General features: G+C 39.6%; 1 protein-coding gene across 1 annotated transcript in view; it reads left to right on the plus strand.

The window, feature by feature from the left end:
* Nucleotides 1-4,572, plus strand: part of KIF27 (kinesin family member 27) — a 25,440-nt gene extending 20,868 nt beyond the window's left edge. Inside the window, 5 exon segments of the mRNA XM_008638427.2 lie at nt 1-24; nt 358-471; nt 1,540-1,716; nt 2,353-2,568; nt 3,545-4,572. The exon segment at nt 1-24 is cut by the window's left edge and continues 192 nt beyond it. Coding sequence (XP_008636649.1) covers nt 1-24; nt 358-471; nt 1,540-1,716; nt 2,353-2,568; nt 3,545-3,766 — 753 coding nt within the window. The 3' untranslated portion in view covers nt 3,767-4,572.
* The last annotated feature ends 13,128 nt before the right edge of the window (nt 4,573-17,700 follow it).

Consider the following 17,700-nt stretch of genomic DNA (forward strand, 5'->3'; position numbering starts at 1 on the left):
ACAAATTAAAGTAGGTTTCTTCCTGTTTCCTTATGACAAAGAATAGGATGAATAATTTTTGCCCCTGCTTCCTCAATAAACTACACTGCCAGGCTTTCCCTAATTTTCAATAATGACTTAATGACTTTCTTGATAAAAGCACCAAAGGAATTGTCTACAAACCTTTTACATTAATCTGCATTTTGCCTTTCTCTTTCAGTTTTGTTTTTTTTTTTATTACCTGATGTCTAGTTCTGAATTGCAATTTTATAAATAAATTTAGGGTCAGTATTTCAGATTATATCTTGTGGGGACTCTCACATGAAATGCATTTGACTGACTGATGTAGGAAGAATGATGTTTTTTATTTGTTCGTAGGAACTTCAACTTAAGATGGAGCAACAACAGAAGATCCTTAAACTTAAGGATAAAGAAATTGCTGCTTTTAAAAAGAAGAACAATAACTCAGTGGGAGCTCCACAGAAACTACAGGTAGTTAATCTATTCCAAATCTGTGTGAGCCCTGAAATAAAAAAATCTTTCTTCATCCCTATTCTTCTATTTTTGTAAACTGTTTGGAAGAAGAGTATTCCATCATAGTTTTGTCTTTTTTTTTTTTTTTTTTTAGCCAAAATTGGGAGTATAGCCTAGAAGCTCTTGTAATCGACTCTTTTTGAATGAAAGAAAGGAGGGCCTTTAGTGTCTTTTTTTTTTTTCCTATAATTTTTCAAAAATACTGATTCAGAAACCTGTGAATTCAGCAGGTTTGGTTGTCTGGTAGCTTTGAGGGTGACCTTGATGTGCTGTGTTTTAAGGGTTCCATGGGCTGTTCAGGCATCTTATTTTGTTTTGGTTTATACTCTGACATAAATTACAGTGTCTGGTTTTGGTTGTTGATAACAGGGTTAGAAAAGTATGTATCCTATGTAGCAGTGCCACCTACATTATTTCAGATGTGGACACTGGAACGTGAATTACCCTAAGTCTTTAAAGGTGAAAAGAAATTTTAAAAGTTAAATAAAGGAAACTTTTTAGCCTTAACAGGAATATATCCACTGATAAACTGTGGCTTCAGAATAAATTTATAATGGACCATGCTAGCAGCATCAGAGCTGTCATTTACTGTCTTTGATTCTTTCAACATTATTATTTCTTGTCACTGTTTTTCCACAAAGAGCTGGTTTTGGGCAGCTATAATGCAATGAGGATAGGCTAGCTGAATTCTCATAGTATCATCTAGACCTGGTTGCTGTGCTTGGGTAGATCACATCTATTTATTTAACTAGTTTTAAAAAAGATATTCTTTAGAAAAGATACTGCATCTGATACAAGTTTGTTTATATGAGATGTAGCAATGCAACATTGCTTAGGCCTCTTTTAAATCTGTCCAGTTTCTGTATTATTATGAGTATGGATTCTGTTGCAGAACTAATACTGACATTAGAAATGTTAATGTCTATCAGTTTTATCAGTAATTCTGAAGAAAGGTAAAACATAGTCATAAAATTCTGACTCAAAATGTCCTGGTTAACACTCTCTGGACCTCTCTTGAAACTTTAGAAATTAGAAGAGCAGAAGAAGTGGCTGGATGAAGAAATGGAAAGAATTCTTCAACAACACCAACAGTTAGCAGAACTAGAAGAAGATTTAAAGAAAAGAGAAGCCATTGTAGCAAAAAAAGAAGTGTTATTGCAAGAGAAAAGCCAACTGGAAATCAAGAAAATGAGATCTAGCCAGGTAATTTAAGAAAAAAACCACAAAACTCACCACAGTCATAGGGCTGATTAAAAGACTGGTTGTGGGGGAAGGCAGAGGAGGCTGAAGCCAAGTGACCTCCTGTGTCTCTACCACTGTAATGTAAGTACTATGTAGCTTGGCCAATCGACATTTAAAATGTAATTAACACACACAATCATTTTTATTCACTTTTTCTCCCCAAAATCGCAACAACAAAACAAACAAACCAAAACAAAACAATTCTGAACTGTGGAATTCTGATATTGAAGAGCATTAAATTATATGATATCTATGATATATTATTTATGAATATGACTCAGTCCTTTTGCAATCTAGAGAACACAGCAGGGAAATATCTTGCAATATTTATTTCTCAGTAGAAAAAGTGAATACAAAGTATCATTGTTATGTATAATGACTAGTGCCTTTAATTTTTATTATGTAGAAAACTGCAAGTTGAGAATTTTTGTTTTACTGGCTTTTTTCTATGATATCTGTCCACTCAAAGCAAATGAGGTCCCATTGCAAGAAACAAGCAATTTTTTTCACTTCATAATGTGACGGTGTCACCTACTTTTTTCTTACTGGAAAGGAGTATATAATTTTTGTATCTGTGGTTGCTGTGGTTTTTTTTAGGCTTTAAACAAAGATAGTATGAAATTGTCTACCCGCTTAAGTATGCTGGATCAAGAGCTGTGTAATAAAAGTATGCAGCTTCAGGGCAGCACAACTGAAGACAAGTCAGACATTTTGGAAAAAATTCAGATTCTCCAAATGGAAAGGGATCAGCTGCTCAGAAGGAGAAATAGTATGGATGAGAAACTGAAAGACGGTAAAGTGTTGTCAACAGAAGTAAGTAAGCACTTCTGAGATAAATACAGGTTTTAGGTATTGTTTGATAATAAAGCATTCCAGTCAGAGACTAAAATGTCTCCAAATATCAGACAAGCTAGAAATGAGGAGCAGAAGCAGGGTACTTTTGTAAAAAGCAATGTTAGAATACTGCTATGATAGCACCAGTTATGTACCATCGAACAAAGTTTAAGATCAGAGGAACACAAGTCAGATAGTGCCTTGCCAAACTATTGGTCTAAGAGTCATGATGAACTGTAAGTTCATCAGTTTATCACAGGCAGGTATTTTAATGTCAGGATACAGAATAAGCAATGTTCTGATGCCCCTTGATTTTTTTCATAGAATCTTGTGAAAAAGCAAACTTCACCTGAAGGACTCCATATTTTTACAGTGAAAATAAGTCATATTACATGGATGGCCCATTACCTGGAGTTGTTCAGTATCATTATGTTGAAGAAAAAAATAAATTCATAAAAAATGCACAGATTACTTTCAGGTCTTGAGAAGCAATATGAGATTATGGCTGAGGTGATAATGTTCCAGAAAGATCCCTACTTGCCTCACTCATCAAAATTTGCAGTGCTTCAGGCCATGCATTTCTGCCACTTCCGACCTGATCAATTCATTAATCCAACAGAAAGCTAGTACATCCAAAAATAAAAAAATAATAGCAGAAGTCAAACTCTGGTGAGGATGAGGGAAGGATATAAAGAGAAACATGACTTCTAGTTTTGTGATGAACCATTTGATCAACCTCTGTTTTGGGGTAAGAGTGCTATGGCAGGAATAGACAAATGTTCTAGCTTTGCACTCTATCTGCTATCTTTCCCACTCCACTCTCTGTGCTACAACTAGTTCATCTTACCATTAAGTTTAGTTTCGCTCTTGAGAATGAAGTTAAAGATCTCTTGAAAGATAATTCTGAGCTTTTTTTTTTTTTTTTGAAAGATCTCACTCATGTGTTTCTCTGTAGGAAGAACATGTTCTTTTCCAGCTAGAAGAAGGAATTGAAGCCTTGGTAGCTGCAATTGATTACAAGAATGAAAGTATTCATAATCGCCAGCACTTACTTAGGTCATCTTCTCAGAGTCTTTCACAGAGCAAGCATAATGTAATAGGGAAACTAGTTTCCTTGTCTGCTGCTGAGCTCAGAGCTATCATCATCAGTTATTTCAACAAGGTTTGTTTTGGCTAATGAATAATATTTTATCCCATTTTCTATTACTATTCTAGATATTGAGATGGTGGCAAGAAATAAAAATAAATTTAAGAAGCTTTTGGTAAATATCTCTTCAAATTACATAGATCTACTATTAAATTTTTTTTAATTTTTATGTTAACCTTAATAGGATATTGTGGGTTAAGTTTGTATATCTTGTTTTGGGGTCATTAGCTTGAAAGGTGCTGCAAATCTGGAAATTACCTTGCCGCTTTCCAGTGCTCTGCGTTTCTAACTTATGGAGAAACAACATGTTTAAATAATGGTGTTGTATTCAATTTCTTCCTGATTACAGGCTTTCAGAAAGCTCCATAAAGCTCAGGGTACTATTTCTAGTGTCTTTTTCCTAAATCCAGTATAAACTGATTTTGCATACACTCCCTGCAGTGTGTGCAGCTACATGCTTAGGAATCATACTGACATCTGGAAACATAAATATTAAATGCATTAGGACATGGTGTCTTTGTGACCTTGGATGAACCTTTGGTTATTTTGTAAACAAGTTGTCTGTGGGATGCAAGTTGGAAGTTTTTCAGAATCTGGAAAGCAATGCTCTTTCAGTTTAAATTTTGCACAGGGTATTAAAAAAATCCACTAGTCCAGGTGATCAAAATGTATGCATTCAGTTCTGAAGTGTCAGCTCATAGCAGTGGCAAGTCTGTTTCCAGTAGAAGCTTAATGACTTGTAGAGATCCATTGCTTTTGTATGTTTTAATCTATTAGGCTGAAGGATAAAGGGTTTTCTTAAAATGGTTTAGTAAATCAAAATAAGTGTGTTTCTTTCTAAGATTGTTGGCCTACGTGAGTCTGAACGAAAATTGCAAGTGCAGATTGAAGAACAGGAAATGAAGTCCATACACCAGAAAAACACAATGCGTGAATTAGAATCTGCACTTGAACACATCAAGTTGCAGTGTGACAGACAGCTGACTCACCAGCGCCAAGAACATGAGAAAAAAGTACAGTTTCTATTGAATCATTTCAAAGGTATTTTCTTCCTGGGCAGGGATTACACACCAAGTATTGTCTTTGGTCATTAGCAGAGAAATACTTTATTCCAACTGAAAAAGAAAGAATTAGGTTCAGAGATATACTTTGGCTGTCACTAATTCTAATGTTATGTAGGATGCCAAGGAACAGACAATGGTGTCTGTATAAATGGAAAACTGAATATTTTTTTAAAGCGGTATCAGAATTGTTGTATTTTCATATTGAATTTACTGATATTGGAAAGTCGTAAGATACTGGTCCTGCTGATCTTGATCTTCAAAGTATTATTAAAACTAAAAGGTGGGGTTGGCACAGCCTTTTTGATCTTATTTCATTTAAAACATGCACATTGGAAGCAAAGTGCCATCAAGATACTCTGTTTAGTTGGACATCTTGATTTTTGACACAGATACTTGATTCTTAAACTAGTTTTATTTCTCCTAGAACAAAATAGTGAAGGTATTGCAGAAACCCTGAAAGGGTATGAAGTAAAAATCCAACAACTGGAAAAAGATTTATTTTTTTATAAGAAAACCAGCAGAGAGCTGAAGAAGAAATTGAAGGGCCGCCTTGGAGAGTCATCTGAATAACTATTGTCATCCACTAAATGTAAGCATAGTATCTGATAATATTTATGCAATTGTCAGTAGACCATTTGAAGAGTGGTGAACACACAGAACTATGTCTGTCTGTAAACCACCGTATTTTTACTGAATTAACTGTTCTTCAGGAATATATTCTACCTCTATCCTCATTTCAAGTGAGAGACATTTGTTTATAGCTGTAGCTGTAGCAGTGGTGTGACAGTGGTTTAAATTCTTGTTCTGCTTTTTCTGGGTTCTAACATAATTTCAGCATCTACAACCTCGTACTGTTATGGTTAAGACAAAAGAATTTTGCTATCTGAAAGCATCTGAATGGTATTGTAACTAACAGCTTTGTCATATGCCACACATTTGATTTCTTAGAAGTTTCTGGGCGATTGTCAATGAAAAATCCACACTTTCAGTTACTAACTTACCTTAGCTACTTACTAACTCAAGCTGAAAGAGAGCACTTGCACACTTGAAGGGAAAAAAGAAGTGCTTTCTATTGTGACTTTGTGCTTTGACATAAAAAACCCCCAACCAACTGAACAAACAAAATACAACACCAACTGCTAGTGTAAGTTTTTAATTGTTCCATGTCTTTCTTGCCAGAATCCAGATGTGCAACATAGCTATTCATGTGGAGGAGAAAAGAAGGTTCAGTTTCATCACTGTTTCTGTTGTCTTATACCTCTCAATGCCACCACAATATCTCACATACACAATACAGTCTTCTTGACCTGTTGGTGTTTCTTTTTAAGGCTCAGCAATACTGGTTCTTCTTCCCAACGGATGATTCTGTTTCCTTCCAGTCAGACAATGCCATGTCTTCCTACAGAGAGATGCTGATCACATAGCTGTACTCCAAGAGTGAATTAAGGCTCAGCCCTTTCCCTCTAGGCAAGATAATGAGCCTACAGATTCATTGCTATGTACTACAAAACTGTGAACATGAATGTTCTAGAGACTGGCTTATAAATGAGCATGGGAATGACTATTCTAATATACAAAGAAGCATGTAGTGTAGGATATGTATCCATGTGGGGAAACACCTATCCTTGGCAAATTGTAGCAGTGGGAAGAAGGGAGAAGACCCCTGTGAATTTCCAACTTTTTCTGATGCATATATTTGCAAGTTTTATAAGAAATACTCTGCATTTAGTTATTTTTCTTTTTAATACATTATGGAACACGTTGCTATACAATGTAATAAAACCACATCAAACATAAATACCGAGCTTTAGAAATAATAAAATCCGTGTTTGTATATTGCAGTCAAATTTGTAGAATCTTCTGTGCGCTGTACTAGTATAGCTGCTGACTGTTTTTCAATATATGAAGAATTTCATATTTGTCATGGTTCAGTTGTTTTAAGTCTGCTTACTAGGATACATGATAAGTTAGAATGCTGAGCCTTGTATTAACAGTACCTTCTCAGATGAGAGTAATGGCAAGTACCTCTGATGTTTTTGTAGATGGTGAACTTTTTGAATAGAAAGGGCAAAATATGACGTGCTGATAACTTTTTACCGTGTTCATGCTGCAAGTTACTGATGCTGTAAAACCATGTTGCCTACCTATGTCAGGCACTCAGAGAAGTTGTAACTTTTAGTTATTTATCTGCTGATAAATTTCATTTTAGATAACAGCGTTGGTGTTAAATTATCCAGTTAAGAGGAAGAAGAAGTTGCTTCTGAAGAATTCAAGTGAAAACAGCTGTTAACAAAGTTCATGTCTTTACTAATTACAAGTAAAAGTACTTTTTGAAGTATCAGAGATCTCCCAGTCTGTTCAGTGTACCTTAACCTATGAATAAAAATAGAAATAATTAAAAATAATTCTATACTATTTTACTGGATTTTGTTACAGTGCCAATTCCTCATAGAAATTTTTTGGGTTTTGCTTTAGATACTATCTAGACAATGGTGACATGGACTGAAAACAGGGAGAGAAGGTAATTTTCCTTAGCCATTGTGCTGAATAACAGTATTGTGTAATTATTAACGAACAAATCTTTTCTTCCTGGTGGTGAATCACATTTCCAATTTCAGTATTGGACTGAATGTAGTTAAAAAAATGTACATAAATATTCCCAACAATATGTAGCTCTTAAACGCAAGAAAATCTGAGTAGAATTTAAGAAAACAAATAGGTTGGAAATAGGTTTTGGATAACAATATGTTTTGGATGCCCCATTCACAGAAGTGTTCAAGGTCAGGTTGAACAGGGCTTTGAGCACCCTGACCTAGTGAAAGATGTCCCTGCCCTTGGCAGTGGGATAGACTTAGATGCTGAAAGGTCCCTTCTGACCCAAACTGTTCTGTGATTCTAAAATTTTATGGTCTGTGTCTTGTTTATACCTACATGGCTTTCAGATGCAAAATGCAGATGCCGGCATGTGTAACTGCCATAGAAAAAGCTCTTCCCTGTTAAGTGTTAAGGAAAATGCCATGTGTTGTTCTCCAGAGCTTGTCTAGTAATAAACAAGTCCTCTTGTACTACAAAGACAAAACTCAAACATTTCTTTTGCCCCATGTTAACTGTCACTGAATGCAATATGGCTATAAAAATGCATAATTGTTTGTGCAGCACTGAATGCAGTACTTAATCCTGGGATCTTACTTAGTGATAGTTGCTGAAGTGGAACATTACAGAATGTTAAACTATGAGTAGGAGCTGGCCGATTAGGAGCAGATTAGAAAACCTCTGTCGGTTACCTGGGAAACAAGCAGAGAATGCAGAAGCTGGAGGAAAAGAATGTCATACATGAAATCCCTATTTGTGCTTGGTCTTTGCATATTAAGTGCTTTAATTAATTAATTTTGAGTTAAATATTTTTAAATTGAATGTTAAAATTAACCCATCAGCCCAGGTACAAAAATCAAGTTCGTTCTCTCTCTCTCTCTCTCTCGCTCTCTCTCTCTCTCTGCAGGCTAGCTGTGGTGGATGTTGGTGCTGGGCATTAAAAGCCTTACTCCTTTTAAGGAGCCTTTAGTAATTTTTTACTTTTGAACCAGCCAAAAGCCAGCCCAGCACTGCAAGTTCTTTTTCTCTACCTGAGGTCTAGTGCTGTCTCAGCCAGAAGATCTCAAATCCCTGCACTCCTGGGGCATACCATCTACTGAGCCATAGGATCCCAATTTTTCATATTTTTCTAATTTCTGTAATTTTTCAATTCTTCTGTTTTCAATAAATTAATTTTTTTAAGAGTTGTCTCATTTCTCACAAGAAACAGAGAAGAGACTGAAGAGTAGACAAAGCAAAATACCTGTAAGTCCAAAGAAGACTTTTAACTGAGTCTTCTTTTTTTAAACACACTGTAGCACTAAGCCATTTCCAAAGCAAAGTATGTGTGAAGAGAGCACTTCACCTGAGTGGGCAGCAGGAGAGGACAGTGGGACAAAAGTCTTTATTAATAAAGGTACCATGAATCTGTAATGCTGTTACATCTTATTACTGACTTCTGAAAACTAGTTCCATGAAGATGCTAACAGTGAAATAAGACTTTTCAAAGAAATGAGACAGTGTAGCTAACAGTCCACAATTATTTAGATTTCATTATAATGCTGAAAGTCTTACTTGCTTACCTACTTACTCAAGGTACCATTATATTGCTAGGTTATTTTTACAGAGAGTAATTTGATTTTTCTGCATTGTAGAATAGAAGCCAAAATCCAAAATTACCTGCTATTCTATAAATTTGTCTTCCCTTAAGTTTTAATTTGTCCACCTATCCCTATTTGACAGATTTGGTTTGATGTTTTTTTTTTCTTTTAGGACATTTAGTTAAAGCTTCACCCAGCCCCCACCCTGTCATCCCCCACTGCAGAACTTACCTGTGTTGTTTCTTGTGCTATTGAGTTTGACATACTTAAAAATTAGTTCGTATTATGCTTGCTGATTAGCAGAAGGAGTTCTATTTAAATGAAACCAAAATTGGATTCTAAAAGTGCCTGTTGATGCCATCATAAAAAAAGTCCATGTGTTAAAGAAACAAACACGTTTCTAACTTGGGCAATGCTGAATACAGTTCTCATTATTAAATACAACTCCTTCCCCTGTTCAACACTCTCTGTATTAGCCTGTCCAGTACAAAATTAGTCTAGCCAATATAAATTACACAGAAATTCTTCAATCATCTGATTTATTCTCTTCCATGTTGTTCTTAAATTCTTTCTATGTCTCTTGGAAAAAAACCCAAGTATTTTCTCAAATCTAGTTCCTTTTGCATTTGTAATAACTGAATGTTCACAAAGATAAAGCTTTTTCTGTAGCTGTTGCACTTTGTTTCAGGAAGGATACTCCTCGTATGCTTTCTTTGGAAAATTCAGGAATTATTTTGATATTATTTTCTCGCAAGGAGTCACTTTAGAATGTGACTGTATGTGAATTGGCAGTAGACAGCTTTGTTATTCTTCTGATTTCCTGTACAAATGTTCAACACTATTTTGTATCTGTTCTAGTTACTTTGAAATAAGCTGTAAATTTTATGTGTTGCAACACAATAAAACCTTTCTTTTTTGAAAAGCTTAATTAAGAAAAAAAAAACCTAACCCTCATAACTAAGGCTGAGGTGAGAAAGCCCGAATAAAGATGAAGAGAAAAAGGCTCTATAATTTACTGAACATTGAAAGAGTTTAGACTGCATAGATTCTGTGCTACCCTTAAACAGGCAGTTAAAATTCTGAAATGAGAGGAACATGCCCAACAAAACAAAAAGTTCCACATAACAGAGGTTAGGGAGGAGACAAAGAGGCTTGTTGGAAAGACCAAAGCACAGTGTACATGTAGAGAGGAGCTGGAGAAAAGAATTCTGGGATGGATATACTAAAGACAACTACAAAACTTTGAATATGATTTTTGTGAATCAAACTAACAAAAGTAACTTGGGTAAGGGCAAAAATTGTGGAGTACAATTGGAAAATACCTGCTAATGGATCAGGATAAGGAAAAGGATGATTCTTTTTCCTAGACTTTTGAATGAGTGATTCTAGGCAAGAACTAGAAAAGCAATCACTGAAAAACAAATCCCACTGAAAGTCAGACAGGAGGATTTCATGTATTAGAATTATTGAAGAGCTGACAAGGATGTGGCCTTCTGGTTCAAACCTAACAAGGGCATGTGCTTGAGATTTGCTTACTAAAGGCAGAGTAGCCGCACAGGGAGCCCTCTATCCACAGCAGGATATAATTGCTGTCTACCCAGTTATGCTTTAGCACAAAGCTTTTTTAATTTAACCCCTTTAACGGAGACTAAAACAAGAGCGCTAACCTTTGTTCAGTCAAATCAAGAATGGAAAACAATATATAGAATATCTTTTTAATGCCATATGAAAGTAGAAGTCTATACTTTGTGTTGGCGATTGAAGCACAGACGCAGACTGGCAGGGGATCTGAATCGTTTATTCGAAGGAATGAGCTGGTTTTCTACACTTTCCTAAGGCACAGTTATTTCCTTACGTGGAAATCCTCACTCTGTGCCCTATCCCGTGTTGCCACATTAGCAACACACTTCCTTCTGTGGGATGATCACTTGCTGTTCACCCGTCTATCTCTGTGCTGCCACGTGCTCCTTTGGAGGCACGTTTTACAGCTCACAACCTAATTCTATCTCATTTCTCCCCATAATTCCCCCTTTTTTGTTTTATACAAATAAGAATTATGGCAGTGATTAAACAGATAGAACTTTGAGAAACAATGTAAAGTTGTCTAAAGCGTTTACCATCACTCACAGTCTGCAGCTTGCTGGAAGCTCCTGTTTCACAGTGAGGACTTAGATTTTGAGGTGCCTTGTTGGGGTCTCCCCCCCTGCCATGGAGCCCTGGGGAGGAGACACGAGGTTTCCTTGCCCCTGATCAGTGTCATTTCCCATTGGTTGGTTTGTGCTCCCCTGGGTGGGCAAGGACCCTCGGGTCCTGTGACTGCGGAGTTCCTGGGGAGCCCCCCAGCCATGCGGCTGGAGAAATAAACATCTCTAAACATCTACCACGAATCTGTCCATATATACTTTGCTTTCCACGAGACTCCTGGTTTGATATATGCGTGTTACAGTATTCCCCGCAGTAACAGTGCCTGAGCCAGTGACTGTGATGGCTGAGGGGCCAAGGAGCTCTGAAATAGCAGAGGCCTGCTGGTGGACCGATTCCGAGGTTTACGAACACCCCGTGACCTCACGGTGAGAAAGGAAAAGCCTCTCCCATCGGGCTTATGCTGCAATGCAGACTTGGTCTGCTGAATGGCTTGCTACCCTTCCAGCCCCCAGAGCTTCCCCATTGGCTCCCTCTACCTAGTTCTGCCTTTGTACCGCCCCCGTGCCCTCAGATCATTGGTCCTGATGCTCCCTCCGCTCCAGTATAAAAACCCTAGACCCTGAATGGCTCGCCCTCCTTTGGCTCTGGTGTCCCTTCGTGGAAAGATGCAGTAAACCGTCTCTGTGGAATACATACAGGAGAGCCCTCCCAACTCTTTGCCTCTGGTAACGCTGAGCAAGCCAGCTTGAGTGTGTGGTGAGAGTCTGCGCCAACAGCCACGCAGGTGAAAGGAGTAAGCTTTCTGGAGTGCAGTACTGCACCCACCAAAATGCTTCCTTTGCCAGGGACATTTCAGGCACATGCAGCAACCCTTCACGAACCCACCACGCAGTGCGTTACTTAGAGAGCCTTTCCTAGGCAAGACTTCCAAGTTTACTTTGAAAGAGGGTCCAGGTTTTCTAAGATCAAATTAGCAAGTCAAAATGACTTGATTACACTTCGAGGGCAGAAACATATGCCCCCAGCCAGGGCTAGGGCTTGGCCAGGGCCTCAAGCCTCGACTGAGAGGGTTTCTCTATAATACTTACAAAATTGCCTAAAAACTTTATTAATATCAGTTAGGCACATGACTTCAGAACAGTTTATCTTCCCCACAAGCTGATTATGGACCTGAAGTATCTAAGGCTGGTCAGACCACTCTTGCAGGTACCCATCTTGGACTGGAATCTGTGGAAACACAAGCATATTCACGCTCCCAGGTTATCAACGGAAAGGGGCCTTCCCATTTTCCACTTTCAAGATTCCTAATAAATACTTCAGCTTTTTCCAAGTGAGCTTGTGATCATTCTGAATGCAATTGAAAAATCAAGAACATATAAACTTCTTTGCAGCCTTTCGCGGGGGGCACACCCCATCCCTGCACCCTCCCTTTTCTTTTCTAACAATATGTAACATGAATATCTTTTAACTTACCAAATTCAAAAAATGTGTAACATAACATGCAGTCTTCTTACTATGAGCAGTAAAATGAGACATCTAATAGAACAAGTGTACATTTCGTAAAAATAAGCAAGGTAATTATCTTCAACTGCTTAAATACCATTTCACAGAAAAGAGTACTTCGAAAAAACGTATCAGTTAATTTCTGCTTTAAAAAATAGCTTGCAAATTATGATAATCATTTATCGCAAAAAGAAATCAAAACAATGCAGGGGGGTTACAAGGTGATACGGTAAAAAAGCAATCTTTGAGATAGGGTCCAGGACTGTGGCAACATTTTGAATAACGAAAACAGAAGAGTTCTATGGACCAGCTGCAGGAACAACATACTTAGTCCGCAGCCATTCCCGCACAAGCTGGTGCAAATGCTGAATGCATTTCATTCCTGGGGAAGGGACTATTGGTCTTAGTCCGTTTTTCCTAGCACAGTATCAGCTCCCGAGAGTCTGCAAGGAACGGGAGCTTGGCTGTAAGCAGTGTGGGTTAGGTGGCTGCACAGGTCCAGCGGCTGGCAGAAGTACGCTGGCCCGTCTCCTCATTTCCCACATGCAGAGAGCCGCCCGTTGTTGGGGTCCCTCCCCCGCCGTGTAGCCCTGGGAGGGGGGCCCTGAGGGCACAGACACGGGGTTTCCCTGCCCCTGCTCAGCCTCGTTCCCATTGGTTGGTTTGTGTCTCCCGCTGCAGGTTTGCAGAGAGTAAATGGAGAGGGAACACGCTACCAGGATGGGACGCCCTGGCTCCAGCCACTCGCGGTGACCCAGCTCCAGCTGATGCCTCATGGCGCAGGGCAGTACGAGCTTTTCTACAGTAGCATCTGGCTTCCCTCTAGGGTCAAAGGGGTCGGGGGACGAGGGGTCATCTTCTGGCTCTCCTCCCACAGCCCCGACAGACTTATGGTCCCTTGCTGGCGGTGCAGAAGGGCTCGGTACAGCTGCTGCAGTGGCACAAGCGGCTTTCTTTGTCTGGTCTCTGCATACCGCATGTGCTATGAGCACCTTGCACACTGTCCTCCATGGACACAAAACTTCCGTCAGCGCTGCATTGCCATGTGTAACTGGGTTCCACAACGCGTCTTCTAAAGCGTCCCGTGTCCGAGGATCAAAAATATTGGTCCTACCTAAAGTTGAATCACAGTTCTTTGCCCAGAACAAGAGTCTGTTCAAATCTGTAGACTCAACTTTCCTGCCACGTTTCTTTAAAATCTGTTTTAACGTCTCTGGGACGTTCTGTTCCTGGGATACTCCATCCCCTACATCCCCCATGGCTCACCTACAACTTGTAGGGATTATCGCTGGCCAGCGTTCCTGCTTCTGGCAGCAGCACTTCAAGTCCCATGAGGCTCACCGATGGACACACAGATAGGCATATAATAAATTTCACACATGGGGCACCATTTGTCAGTGACTGAGGCATGGACCCAGACCAGCAAGGAATCTGAATCATTTATTCAAAGGAGTGAGCTGGTTTTCTACACTTTTCTGAGGCACAATATTTCCTTGTATGGCAATTCTCACTACGTGACCTATCCTGTGTTGCCACATCAGCAACACACTTCCTTCTACGGGATGATCACTCCCTGTTCACTCGTCCTCTCGTCCTCTCCGTAGGGGTCTGCCATGCGACACCTCCTCCCCCCAGGGTCTGGTGGAGACAAGTGCCACCCATGTGCTCCTTTGCAGGCAGGTTTTACAGCTCACAACCTAATTCTATCTTATTTCTCCCCATAACTTTTCCCTTTTATAAATCACAGGTGTTTGTATTGTGATTTGGTTTGAATATTCAGAAATACAAGGAATGTTATGTGTCATTTACAGCAGAACTTTGGAGATACTGTACGTAAGTTTTACTGTCATTATACCACCTGAGGCCTTGTCTAAATCCAAGATTGTGTCACTCATGTCAGGTAAAACATTAAATAGAGTTCAGCCAAACTGGTTCAAAACCTTTTGCTAATATTCTTAATTTGATTCAACTACATGTGAGCCACTACTTTCACTTTGATTCGAAATAATGTCTGGTCACTGCATGTTCATTTTCAGTTTGTTTATTTGTTTAAAGCCAATGTAGATGGCTTTGCATTGGTTAGTTACATCAATTAACTATGGAAAAAATACCAAATTGAAGCTGTCTAGTCAAAGTTGGGAATTAAGCTGAACTTCTGCTGTAAACTCCAATAACCATGGGTGAGGAAAATGAAGTGGCATAAAAATTAAGCTGGTCTCTCTAATAAACATGCTGAATTCTGTTCTTTAATATCAGCAATTAAGGAAGACAAGTTGCACAGGTAGTTTTAGAAAGGGGAAATAAAAGCACAGGTGGAAGAAAGTGGGAAAGAAAAGGAAAAGCAAGGGGAAAGAAAAAAGTGTTTTTTAAAATCCATCAGCCTAAAAGGATTAAGAACTCAAAATTCTTTGCTGTATTGTTTTAATTTTCCATGCACTGTTTATAAGTTCTGTTCTCAACTATCTGACTGAGAACCCATATGCATGTTGTTCTGGTTTAGGGTATCTTCTATCTGGACCCTTTCAGTTCTGGCGAATGAGATCCCATATTCCTGTCATCTGTACCAAAATTAACATGAAGATAAAAACATTCTTTGCTAAAGTTGCATCTTTGCTTAGTTAAGAACTTACAATAACTTCCAAGTTATTTTCTATAAATTTTTAGTATCCTTGCCACTTATAAGAAATATACTTCAGTAAATAAAACAAATGATTATTCCTCTAACTTGTAAACTTCTGCTGGCTATAACCAGGTCGAAGTTATGGTATTCTGGTACAAAGTCTACTCATGTAATGATACAGTCAGCATGAGTTATATTTATAAACTATGATCAGTCTGGGATGAGGAGTATCTCCTTGCTCTGTGATCTAACTTCTGCTTGAAATCACTGCTTGATTGCAGTGCAGAATGTTACTGTATGATGTACCTCACTCTACCAGTCAACAAGATAATTGCCACTGGCATGTGTCCAAGTGCTCTGCTGCAGCAGAATTCAACGCCTTGTAGCGTCACAACTAATGGGCAAAAGGAGCATGTGTGACAAAAGAAAGGCTTAGTACTTGAATATGCCTGGAATAATTCTTATCTGCAACAAGCAAAAACTCTAGAACAGGCAAAACCTGGAATTCCCTTCAGCCAATCTTTGGTATTCCTAATTAAGGTCTCTTAGCAGGTCTTAAATTCCTTTAGTAAAAATGTTAAGAGTTTTGGAGCCTACCATGCTGTATTACACTTTTTTTAGTACTAGATGAATCAAAGGGCTTCTGAGAGGTTACCCCAAGAGCAGACCAAACCAGCAAATCATCTCGTGATTCAGACTACTGTGGGAAAAGTCCATTCTCATCTAAGCAAAAAAGGACATTTGATTCTGCAGTTCAAAGCCACATATGTATTTTCCACCAAAACAGGAACAGACATCTTGTGACATTCTTGAGAGGCAAGAATATTTGGGGAGAATGCCTAATCTGGTAATGCAAATTTAATTTCTGATTGAGCTTTTCTTGGTCCAGGTTTGAGGAAGACGTGATTTCCAGCTATGGAATGCTTCCTTAGCAATACTTTTTAAGTAGTATATGTCTAGTATTTATTACTCTTTAGCCAGTGCCAAGTAACTTAAAAGCAACAGGTATCGAATTATTTCATTGATGTAGGTTCACAAACTGGGCCAAGTTAATTTTCTTGCATCTTCCAACATCAAACCCCTGCATCGCACTATAGGCCTCTGTAACACCTCATGTCTTATGGACTGGAGCTCCAGCAAACCACAGTTGCATGGCTGGCACCTGCATTCCCAGATCCTAGTCCTGGTGACCCTCCTCATGGATTTACTGGAAATCCAAAGCACACGTCCTTTGCATCTGACAATAAATATTAAGCTTTCCCGTGGCTTGTGTCAGTGAGGGACTTTGCTGCCTGTGGGGGTGGAAGGTCCTGGCACGGCAGGGGAGGGGCTGTTGCAACTGAGTTTATGTCACTCAACAAAATCACCAGAAAAGGCATCAGCAAAAGCAGGTGTGAGTCACCACAAAAACTGCTGTGACCACTTCCCTGGGGAGCCTGCTCCAGTGCCAGACCAGCCTCTGGCTAAAAAACCTTTTCCTAATATCTAGCCTAAACCTCCCTGACACAACTTCAGGCCATTCCCTTGGATCCTGTCACAGTGAAAGCATGATAAAGGCTGTTGACAAGGTTTGCTCTACTACTTACTAGTACTACCTTAGCATCACTAACGGTGTACCACTTAAATAAATACTACTTTTAACCACATCAACTAAGTGGTTAAAGCACACAGAGAAAAACAGGACTAAAATCTAAAATCACACAGAGTAACAGAATTGTTAGGGTTGGAAGAGACCTCTGGAGATCATCCCGTCCAATTCCTCTGCCAAGGCACAGTCAGCTAGAGCAGGTTACACAGGAACATGTCCAGCTGGGTTTTGAATGTCTCCAGAGAGGGAGTCCATGACCTTCTTGGGCAGCCTGTTGCAGTGCTCTGATACCCTCAGTGTAGAAGTTCTTCCCCATGTTTAAGTGGAACTTCTTGTGTTTTAGTTTATGGCCACTGCTCCTTGTCCTGTTGCTGGGCACCCCTGAAAAGAGTCTGGCACCATCCTCTTGGCACCGGCCTTCGAGGTATTTCTATGTGTTGAGGAGATCCCCTCTCAGCCTTCTCATCTCCAGACTAAACAGGCCCAGCTCCTGCAGTCTCCCCTCATAAGAGAGATGTTTCAAACCCCAAATTGTCTTTGTGACTCCCCACTGGATCTTCTCCAGTAGCTCCTTGTCTCTCTTGCCTCTCTCCTCTTGTACTGAGAAACCCAGAACGGGACACGGCACTCCTCACAAAGCGATGTCCGTGGAGGCTGGAGATGCAAAAGGGCAGGGATGTGACAGCCTAAAGCTAAAAAAGCCGAGGAGGAGGCTCTGGTTGAGTCACGCGGCTCGGGACGAGTCCCCGCGGGCACGCTCAGCCCTTCGGGGGCGCGCGCGGTGCCGGGCGCGCGCACGGGCGGTGCCCCTTTCTAGCAACTTCCCTGTTGAGCTGCGTCATCACGGCGCGCGGCGGCCGGGCCGGGCTGTT

Source organism: Corvus brachyrhynchos, unplaced genomic scaffold, assembly GCF_000691975.1.
Source record: "Corvus brachyrhynchos isolate BGI_N302 unplaced genomic scaffold, ASM69197v1 scaffold37, whole genome shotgun sequence".
Taxonomy (NCBI): Eukaryota; Metazoa; Chordata; class Aves; order Passeriformes; family Corvidae; genus Corvus; species Corvus brachyrhynchos.